This window comes from Lissotriton helveticus, chromosome 8 (genome assembly GCF_964261635.1).
Source record: "Lissotriton helveticus chromosome 8, aLisHel1.1, whole genome shotgun sequence".
Lineage (NCBI taxonomy): Eukaryota > Metazoa > Chordata > Amphibia > Caudata > Salamandridae > Lissotriton > Lissotriton helveticus.
The window spans coordinates 1388206183-1388218187 of NC_136069.1; the positions used below are offsets into that span (position 1 = coordinate 1388206183).

At 38.0% G+C, this 12005-nt stretch overlaps 1 protein-coding gene across 1 annotated transcript in view; it reads right to left on the minus strand.

Moving 5' to 3' along the window:
• ROBO2 (roundabout guidance receptor 2) overlaps nt 1-12005 on the minus strand; it is an 803551-nt gene that overhangs the window by 37660 nt on the left and 753886 nt on the right. The window contains exons 23-24 of the mRNA XM_078658968.1: nt 11948-12003; nt 10891-11099 (exon numbers count right to left, since the gene is read on the minus strand). Of these exons, the coding sequence (XP_078515094.1) occupies nt 10891-11099; nt 11948-12003 (265 nt within the window). The remainder of the gene's footprint in view (nt 1-10890; nt 11100-11947; nt 12004-12005) is intronic.

Below are 12005 nucleotides of genomic sequence, written 5' to 3' on the forward strand. Positions count from 1 at the left end.
AAAAGTAGAGCTTTGCACTATACTATTTCCTGCAGAAAAGTCATATTTCTCCCATGTGTTCCTATACCTGGCGTGTCACACAGTTTGGTGGTTACTTTCACTCAATGTTAGAGAACAGTAGATGTTTCAGCACCCAGGCTAATGTGCTGCATAGCTAAATACATATAAGGTCCCAAAGGCGAGACCGATTCTATTGCAAATGCTTGTTTTTGAAAACCACTTGCAGGAATATATGGAACGAGCTAAAAATGTAAAAGTTAGATCAGTGAATTCAATGCTCTCCTGCATCTCTAATGTTGTGCTTTGAAAGTACAATCCAGGTATTAGGTATGCAGTTTTAACACAAAGATTTGAATGTTTCAATGTAAATATTCTAATTTCAAATTACAGGTTTATGTTAGAACTGTTATTTCAGGAGCTCTCTAGTGCATCATTAGGTACATCCACCTTTCACGGATAGGCTAGCAAAAGCTTAAAACCAGTTTTCATTTGGGTTGTGTGAGTCAGAGTATTATCCATATTGAACAATGTGCACATGTGTGAGATTGAGATCCCATTAGAGAGATCCTACAAGATGTTCTCAGTGCATCCCTTGATTCCTATCTCCCAAAAAGGCGTTTCATTGAGCAGGTGATGTAACGTGAAGTTAACTTGAATATTTATTGTGCCCTAGAGATCTATGAGGCAGTTAAATTAGAGTATGGAAAGTGTGTGTTTGAAGAGACTGCAAGCAAAGTGAATGGCAAAATATGAGCATGCCACAACTGAACACAAAGTAATGCAGTACTTTTCTTTTGTAGGGGAAAAAGATGCATTTTTTGATCCTATGACTGGTGGCTGTATCAAAAAGGCACTGAAAACTACTCTGCGGATTCTGGTTTTCAGTAGGCATCAAATTTAGTCTAGAACTAAAGTGTTTACTATTTTCATAAAACAGATCGAAATCCATTAATGCCAATTTTGTAAACTGAAAGCAAATATTTGTAATAAGGAGCACAATAAACTAACAAACACATCTTGTGATGTAATTAGGGTAGAATGGTCTGCCAATGTTCCTTGGTTTTCTTTCAAAATCTCTGCAGACTCATGTGCCTTTTACAAAGCGTAGCGTAAAGTCTGAACAAGAAGTACACTTCTGCAGAACTTTTAGTGCTTTAACTATATATATTGTTATCCATTAGATAATTTACTGTGTTGGCAATCTCAAAAACTGAAGAAGTGGTGGCACATACATCTTAAACAATAACATGGGTATATATAACCCATTCATAACCCCGCTTAAAACCCTGGACGATGAAGAGCATACATCCACAACCCTTATCTTGCATTGTCTATTAGAAGGAGTTCAACTATTTATGTATCACCTCCGACACCCCGCCATTATCCTTTTTGGGTCAATAGGTGGGAGTGGTTCATGGGGTTGAAAGTGGCTGAGAGATTGAGAAACAGCAGCTATGTCACATCACCGCCATTTGTTATATCCAACATAGCTTCTTGGATCTTTTACATGGTGCTTCTGCAAACACAGGCACCAACCAAAGTGTGAATAAGACACAAGTTAAGTGAAACCTAAACCGAAAATACTCTTTTGTATTGATACCAACCACATTGTAGAGTTAAATCAATTGAAAAATAATCTGAAAATACATGTATGTAGATCTCAAACCATCAAACAGCATTGGCTTTCTATCACAAATGACCTTACCTAGGATTAATTGGCTGGGGAATAGCTGTATCTTTAAACCAGGAACACATTTTGTAACCATCTTATACCCAGTTTGGGGAAATCTAGCAGAATAAACACCTCAAACACTGCTTTGCATGTCAAAAGATGCAGCCAGGGCCAGACTGGCTGAGCGGGCCTAGGGTGTTTGCCCAGGAGGCTTGAAGGGTGGGGTCGGTTTTGGAGCAGTGGGGGCGGGTTCTGTTGCTAGGGGACAGTTTTTTAGTGATGCTGCAATATCGAACCCCAATAACAAAAGCTGCAGTGCTGGGGGCCAGTTTTGTTTAGTAGCACTGCTTCACGCCGCCCCACCCCCACCCCCACCCCCAACGGGGTGGGGGACTGACCAACGAAATTGCCAAGCCTGCTTTGGGTTCCCAATACAGACCAGGATGCAACCTTATTCAGGTTAGCGTTTGCAAAGAATTGACAGATTAATTGTTTTCTACACCTGCGAATGGAGGAAATGTCCCCCCTCACCAAGGCTCCGCTCTCACCTTTCTCTGCACTGCCTGTGTTTATGTGCGCTGCTGCAATACCGCTGAATGTGATATTGTTCCCCTTTGAAAAGAAAACACTTTCTGCTATCAAAAGAGAGCTGATGCTTTTACTGCATATGTTCTACTGTCAATGCTTCAAGGCCATTTCAACAATGAAGCGACTAGGCTCCTGGGCTTCACAAATCCAAGTAGCACTGCATTGAAAAGTGTTTTTGAATAGAGCCCTTTATGCAAAAACATGTTTTCGAGCTCACTTATTACTTTCCAATTCTGCGCCCATATTAAATGTATATTTCTTATAATTTGTGCTACAATTTTTAGTTTTCTGCATGTTATCATATTCTTTCTCCTAGCTTCTAAATTATTAGAGCCTCTACCTATCTTTAGAATATCTTGCAATCATTGTGAGTTTTTCAGAATGTTATCATTTTGTTATCCCCCACATTTTAATTTATTAGAGTTAGTGTGATTGTCCTCAATAGGACTCAAATGACGATTATAGCAATGATCAGCCTTGATCGGTAAATGGACCATAGACACTGGGCAATGATTATCTTTTCAAGTTTAGAAAACAGACTGCATTATGAAAAGGAAGCTTGGGCGCACAGAAATGATGTTCGCAAACTGCCCATATCATTTTCAAATGGAATCAATAAATTCATCTAGTTGTCTGATATCTCACTGCGGTAGTCAGGACCAAATTGTATTTAAGCGTTTAATGAAAACTGAATTTATGTCACTTAGATATATTTATTTGCGTTTGCATCTTCAGTCACACTGAATTCCTTTTATTGCTGAAAGCAGCAAATTTGACAAATGTATTCAAGCTGCTAAGGCAGGAATGCACACAGGACGTTTACATAGTTGCCAGAATGTTGCTGAGCAGTAAAGTACTATGATAAAGTGGCATCTTGCTGTGTCTCTATTACATCTTCAGCACTAAAATTAAATTACGATCACTCATCAATTCATTTACATGTCGTTTTATGCTAAATCCTTCCATGCTGATGAATGCGCATCTCTGGATCCATTAAGCTAGAGTAAAGTCTGTGCTTTATAATATGACCCTGCTAATTGTTGCATTACCATTTTTATGAGATGCAAAATGGAGAAGAGCCCCATTTTCTGAACACATTTTAGTGCAGAATTCACATTCTCTGTAATAAATGCAAGGCTGCTGGCTCAAACATTACATATTTAGTAGTATGCATCCATAATCAAAACATTACATTACTGACCTCTAGTTCTGTAATACTATAAGTCTACCATCTGCCCAATGTCATCCTCCCTCTAATTTTGCTATCTGTAACAATCGCACTGCTACATAGATGGGCAAATCCTTCTCCCATTGTAGCCAGGTTGATACTGAGTTGGCAAGAATGCATAGGTCACCTCTGCACAGCTTTTGTTGTGCTAAAAAGGCATGTTAATATGTCACCCAAATGCATGTGGACAGAAACTCCTCTTATGGACTGCTCATCTTTTAACATTGGTCTGGAGAGAAATGGTAGTGTCATTTGATTTGCCTAAAAAAATGATTGTTTAAAGTTATTACACTTTTTCACTGCCTGGAGCAATGTCGGTCTCACGTGCTAGTTCACCACACTGGGAGCCTACTAGTTCAAAAAGGCAACTAGCCCAACTCTAGTGGCTTTGAAGGATCAGTATAGAATACCGGTTCCCTGTTAAACATTTATTTGTGACTTAAAATTCAAAAATGACAAAAATAACATGTACATTTATCAAGTGGAATAGCACACAGATCATGGAAGTTTAGTTATATGCATACAAGATGGAAAATGTAAATTCAGAGTATGAATATGGTGATAACAGATGGAGTTGGTGTATCATCAACACAATGTCAATTGCAAAATAATACATAATGAGTTCAAAAGCTCTCCTATTCGGGCTAGGTGACCTCATAGATAATACTCACTGTGGCCCTGTACAGCCTAATTTTTTATGTGTGGAAAACCTCTGATTGTACATTGATGCTGTTGACATTAAGACTGATTTTATGATATTTATTACATCAGAGGCTCCGAAGGAGGGATAATCTTCTGTTTAGGATGGATGGCCCAAATACCTTGTGCAATCTCCTCTCCTATAGTTACCATCTTGTAATGCAAGGACACCACGCACCCATTTAATCTAAAAAAAATTACTTAAACCACATGTTATTTTACAAGTTCTAATGGTAGATCTATCTGTGTTTCCCTCCATTTGTCTACATGCAAATTAAGATTTAGATTTTTTGTTAGCCATCTTATAATAGACAAGAATACTTTGACATCGGTCATTAGAAATAAGCAAGACCACTGCAAGTTAAGTTGAAATATCATCTATAAAATATATAGTCAATTTTGAGGTTGTCATAAATGTGAATTAAGGAGCTGCCTTCTCCAGGTTAGTTTCTACACCTCAAACTGTGTTCATCAGAGACCTTCCACTCAATAGGACCAGATTCTCCCAATTGAGTAAGTTAAGAGTCATTATCCTATAAGTACATGAACATATTTTTCAGCCATGCTAGTTCCAGTGTCCTACAGACAAGAACTGTGAATTGCCACCATTAACAAAAGTGGCAACCTCAATTTAGAGTATCTTTTGTTTCCCTATTCCCATGATTTGCCCTCTCAGTCTAATTTCTACAGCTATTGCAAGATCACACTAGAGCTCCAGGTCTTTCATGTGCATCCACTGCAGGTTGGTGGGGACTGATTCTACTGTCATGAATGATGCAGATTGCAGAACACCTGCTCACCTAACTGGCTAGTGAGTGGGCAATGTCCTGTAATAGGACTACCCAAGACTGACACCCCCTCCAATTTCTTTGAATGCATGTGCCCAAAAGCTGACTGACCACAACCCACAACTCTAGTTGTGTTTGAGATTCACTTTACAGCACCCTAGGCAGGCTCACCGGGAACTAGGGCATGGACAAAGGTTCCGACAGTGCTCACTGTCCTGGAAAACAATTTGGCTTGCTTTCAAAAGCACCAGAAAAGTATAGAAACGTTCCAGAATTCACCTATTTTGTCTCCCTCTTTCTCACAGGCACTGAAAAACCGATGGACTCACTGGAACTCACACAAGGTCTTTCATCTGTGGATGTCATGAGGCAAAGTAGTAAGAGGCCGCAGAAATTCCGAGGAAACTGTTTAATGCAAATACAGAAGGTTCAATATTTCGCACTTAAACTGATTTCAGGGACTTTCTGTCAACCTACAGAAAGACACATGAATGTAACACATGGTTGACTAATAGTCAGAAGTGGTACTGAAGGTGAGAGAGCACAAATCTGAAAAATGTAGAAGTGCACCATATTTACAAGCACGTAGTATTAGTTTAGTATAGAATACACAAGAGTGTCAAACTTATAGAGTGAAAATATATAAGAGTGTTTAATTAGAATAGGGATACATATATCAGTGTGAAAAACTAATGTAGAGGTTTGTAGAAATGTTAGAATGATGTTGGAGTCTCACGTTATGTGGCTGTGTGAAAAAGAAATGTAACTCTGCAAACCATGGAAATGTGTAGGCCACATTGCATTTCACAAGAAACGAAAGATGCTGCTACACTTTTAAGTAACTTGAATTCTAATGTCATTTTACTGCAAAAGTATTATTAATCATAGAATTGAAATATATGTTTTATATAGATGTGTTACATTATAGTAATGTGTGTTAGTTAGAATACTGTTTAAACAAAGAAATTAAATGTGCAGAGTGCAGAGGCCCGTTTCATGTAATCTTAGTAGGCCTGAATAGATAAAGTCGCTTCTTTGATCTGCACTTGCTCGTTAAGGAGAGGTCGCACAGAGCACGAACGAAGAGCCTGTTACATGGTTTACGACTTAAAGATATGGTGGAGGCCGGAATTTGGGGCCTACAGAGAAAGTGTCTGTTTGCAGGTGCGAGGGGGTTTAATCAGGAAAATGATGAATAGGCTTTGTTCAGAGAAGCCTGGCACAGGCCTGGAGGAGGCTTCAGGAATTTCTTGGGGGGTATCGACCAGCCGAGAGGAGCCTGGGAAGCAAGGTCAACTTTAACGAAGGGTCCAGAGGAGTACCAGCATGGAATTTGCCGCCAGAACCAACACCACGTGAGAGGCGTCTCCAGGGGCGTTCCTATTGGAAATGTGATTTTGTATTAGGGACAGTACCCCGGGGTGGAGGCAGAGCAGATGATCTGGGGAGCTTAAGAGAGTGGATGGGTAGGCAGATAGTTTTACTGGAGAGATCGATTTACATCAGAGGACTAGGGAAAGTGTGTGATCTTCTTTGGAAGTCACCACGGCTGACACCTTTTTAGGTAAAGATCTTGTTAAGTAGGGATGTCACTTAGCCTAGTGTAGGGACAGTCTAACCTGTATTTTCCTTTCTGTAAATGACTCTCAAGTTGCAACTCGTAGCTATTCTTGCAACGTTAATGACCTTTGAGCTGGTCTTGGTAATTCTATTCTGTCGACTACGAGCATTTAGGGAATTTATGTTTATCTTGATACCCGTATATCTTTTGAACCTCATTCTGAGATGTTTGTATCTCCAGATAGCTTTGGTTTTATAATAAACTTTTAAACCTTTTCCGGTGGTAAGTGGTTCTTTAGAGTGGCGTAAGTTCTTTCTTGATTAACCTAGTAGTGGATTGCCTTTTACTCAATGACAGGTACCAACGATTTAGTCGACCTGAATTGGGATCTGGATTAACAACAATAGACCAGAAATCCCGCGTTAACAAAGGTGTCCTCCTACAAGGCAACAAAAGCATCCTTGCTAAGTACATGCTGGGAATTATGGGATCACATTACAGGATTTGCGTCTTAGCAATAAAAGGATCAATGTTTGGCATAACAGTGGAGCGATAATTATGCTAGTGAAGTAATTTATGCATGATTTTGGCAGACGGAAAATGAGGAAAGAGAACTTGCACATTTCTATGCAAGCTTTAATAGACACCCCTCAGTAAGAAGGTGACTGATATGAAGTACATAACGGTAGATGTGTCTGCATGTGTATGGAATGTGTGCACAGCACAACAGTGGGTGTAAACTAGGGAGTGGGGGACTGTAGGTTTATCCCAGTTTTTCTATGCCAGTTTTTCTATGAGTAATATGTATACCTTTTACAAATATGATATCTATTCTTCAAAGTGCCCACATGAATGCTGTATGCAAGGTGTTTTCTCACAAACAAAAGTTGCGAAACGTAACTAACCACTCAACGTATGTGTTTACGGTTTGAAAAACAATGCAGTGAAAGTTACTTCTGATTCACATGTGGCTGTGGCACATTGAATTTCACAATTCCTGCACAACACTTTCTGCTCCAATCTGTCTATCGTATTTGTAAATTAATTGAAATACACTAAATCCAATATTCATATTTAAGCCTGCTTGCATTAAGCGGTTGTATGACAGTACAACGCAGGTAAAGACATTGTTTGTGCCTTTACCACACATTTTTTACCATGCATCTTTTTACCTCGAACATGCTTTTACAACCCCCACACTCCCAATTTACCTTAAATCCGTGGTAAAGGCATGCATTGTAAAGGCATGCACGTGGTAAAAATATGCGTGATAAAAAATGCGTGATAAAGGCATAATGAGGTACAAACCTCATTGCAAAGGCTGTTTTCACATAAAACAATGTCTGGGCCTAATGGAAACAGGGTTTGAAGTCTTTCACTTAATGTAGGCCACTGATATCTGCTTTGATGATGAGTGTCCCCTACACAGTCTCTTATTGACACTACCAGACACCTCTAGATAGTGAAGGTAGAGCTCTGTGCATTTAATAACAGCGGTATTTGCTTGTACCAATCAAGATGCAGATGAGTATAGCTTCCTCTCCTTTTCTGTTGACCCTGGTGTACTACCTGTTAGCTTAAATCTATGGCTTAAGGTTTGAATCGATCATTGCTAAGTCGATTTACCCGGCAACTTTATGTGGACACGTCATTGCCCATAACAGTGAAGCAAGAATCACACAAGTGTAGAATATAGCCATTTTCTGTTCAGTTAAACAGCCAACATCACATGCACTACTGAAATGCATTTATTAATTGTTAGTTCTGAGAAATTACTTCAAGGCTGCAATACTAACACTGTAATGGCTACACCGGTACAATCCTATTTTTTACATGTACCAATGCATGGCTCCCTGATAGGTGTAACTAGTGTGTCCCCTTCAATTAAAAGTTGCAGGTTAAGTACAGCTCTGTTTAGGGTCTGCTTCTTTAAGTATTAGGTAGCTAGTAGCTTATTGTTGGATATTAAAAAAAAGTAAAAACACCATGAGGGAAATCAATTTAACCATAATTATAAAATCACTAAACATTTTTAAAAATAATTATTACATATTTACATTTATCAGAATCCGACAGAGAAGGTTAAAGTATTAATTTATGTTGGATGTATACTGAACTACTAATGTTCCCACAACAGCAAAATCTCAATATAGCACCACAAACAGACAGTACCAAGGTATGTATATCTTGATTTTCTAAGCTTTAGAAGTACTGATGACCTTGACATTAAAACACCTGTACGGTGTTGGACACACCCTTCTTAGTGGAGGCCTTTCTAGTTATGGAATGGAAAATCTGTACATATTGGAACTTTACATCTATATTTAATTCATAGCATAGATCTGCCTTGTTTAACATATTTTCTCATGTTGAAAAGAAAGAGCAATGCAAAACGTATTGTCATTATCTTTTAATATATTACTACCGAAAAGCTTTTACTGCATTCATAATGAAAATTCTTCAGAACTCTAAGTAAAATATGCAAAAATATGCGGAATTCAGGCCTGTGGGGGATTATGCTAGGAATTCAGGCAAAGTGGCTTAACATACGGATCTACTAATAAGCCAACACTCTGAATTCAAGAATTTAAACTTTAACTCTGCAGCCTTAGGTTGTAGCAGGATTTTTACTTGCAGTTGTGTAGCCGAGGTTGTTAAATCTTAATTACGGTGGCATGGAGTCTAGCCTGAGGTTCAGGGAGAAAGAAGACGCAGAATAAAGTAGTCCAACATTTAATTGAGCAAGGGCCATAGAGGAATTATATAGGAGCCAGTCCTTCATCACTGTCACACTGTCTCTTTCCTCTGTGGGGGTTGGTGGCTTTCGCTTTCTTGTTTTGTTAAGGGGGCAAAGTTCTGCAAATGTGTTCAGGAAGTGATTCAGGGCTGAGGTGCAATCGGATGACAACATGGTTATCTCTTCCCAGTTAGCCATCCTGTCCCTAAGGTAAATTCTGAATATTTCGATTTATGGTCCACCCTCCAGACACAGTATTTATCATCTATAAATAGACTACATATAGCTGTACACAATATGTGTGTGTGTTTTCTCACTATAACTCTACATGCCAAAACCCCTTTCTAATAATATTTAGCTACAACGTATGTAAACAAATGTTAAAACACATACTGCTGTGTTTAACCTCTCGGGCTGTTTAATTAGTTTCAAGTTTATTTATTTTATGCATAGTTATTTAAAACCATAGCATACACCTTACATTTAACTTAAAAAGTATTATAAAAAGATATACATCAAATACATTTCATCAAATATTATTTTAAATAGGGAATAAAAAAGGGGAAAACTTTTATAAAAGCATATACTATTTGTAAAATGTAAGCAGTTTTATATATAAAAGAGAAGTCTTTTTATAACTGATTCCGGATAACAGGAACTATTTTGCATTCCTAAAGTGCATATTTTCTGTACTATATTTAAAGTGCAGTGATTTTAGCAGTATTATGTCCAAAACAAGACAAAGAATTATAACGAATCAAATATGGCAGAATAAACTTCACAGACTTTATAATCTCATGTTTGATTAGCTGGAGTGTTCATGAATCTTTCTAAATTGATATAGACAATCTGACCTAATGGACAAAATGAAAACTATACTAAGCTCTCCCATATTTGTTTTGATTTGCTCTTGCAGTATAAACAACATTTACCAACAGTCATATCAATCTTTTAGAGCGCTCTCCCTTGGTATGCGTAATCTGCAATCATAATCTGAAAGTAAAATGTGCCCCATAATGTGGCATGAAATACGAACGCAACTGCTGAATATATATATATATATATATATATATATATATATATATATTTATATTTATATAAAAAAAGATTCTACAAGGAACAGAAAATTACTGAATGTGATTAGACAGCACACCACATATGAGCTCAATTGACCAGTTTTCAGTGATATTAACAAACCTAACTATTGAAAGAAATGACAAATTACTTTAGTAAATATTTGTATTCCTTGAATATCACAAACTGCATCTGAGAAACGTTACATGTTCCTTTATAAATGGTTGTTGCTTTTATTCAAGAAATATACTTGCTCAATGTCAAAGTATTTTTCAAGTGGAATAATAGGCTTGCTTCACCAGCAGACTGAACTTCGCATGAAAGCCTCGGATAAAATTGAGTTTCCTTTCATGTATTTAAGCTTTTTAAAATGCATGAAATTTCTTATCATTTAACAGCTATGCAAACGTAGTACCAAATCCTGTTTTGCTTTAACTCCGTGTTTGATACTAACGCGCTATAAATGTTAAAGAATTAGAGCATTATACACTTCTGAGCAAACATTCTTGCATTCAATATTTGCTGATTCTAGTGAGAACTTACCAGTCACAGAGCTGTCTAGATTGTCTGTACTGGAACCTGGCGTATGCTCCAGACCTCTCAGTGGCCTGGTGACTTCGAGGTCTTCCTCTTCAATATCGTCCTCTTCGTCATCTGCAATGCTGGCTTTCATTTCTGAAAGAAATGCCCCGGAAACATATCCAAGGGGTGGAACCGGAGCTAGAGGTGGCTGAGAATTACTTTGAATATGCCTAAAACAGGAAAACAAAATATGGAATGGTCATCATTTGACAGCTCTCGAGGTTGAACCCAACGGCTTGAATTAAAGCTTGGCTTAGGGTTACTCTTTCGGAAACATGACCCTGTATGCTTTATTACAAGAACATTATTATGGAAATCGATTCAACAAAACGCCACGACGATATCAAGGGAAGTGGCATCATATGACCTATGACCCTGAATTACACATGAATTCATGTCAAGGTGTGGTAACCCTAATAACAATAATAAAATAATAGCATCACTTAGACACATTTCTATCTCAGACATCACCAATGTTAGAATGCTGCCAGATCATAAAGAATTACCTAAAATGGGCACCAACATTTTGCCAATAGAGCCCCCATACACCAAGAGCATCCTCAGGTTTTCCAGCTCCAGGGCTTTTTTGTCTGGCTCCCACATTAACAGGCACTCACTCTTGCTAGCATTCACTCAAATTAATTTACTTACACCCATACGTTTTCACTCACTATCACTTATAATCACCCTTACTCTAAATTATTCTAACTTATTCTCGTTTATTCACTTATTCATGTCAGTCATTCTCACTCACACTCTAACACTCCCTCACATTCATCCTTGTTAATTCCTCTCAAGTTCAATCTCAATTACTCAGTCACTCTTAATCTCGCTCACTCATTGTCACTCACTCTTACTCATATTCAGATACGGACATCGAATCTCACTGATTCTCACTCAGTTTCATTAACTCACATTTACTTTAACTCCTATCTGTTCACTTAGACATACACAAATAAATGCACTGTCACTCTCACACAAACACATCTGACGCACATACATTCAAAATATGTTTTACTTATGCCTGCTACCAGCACACATTTTATTCCAGTTCCTGGTGCTCCATTTTGCTAGCT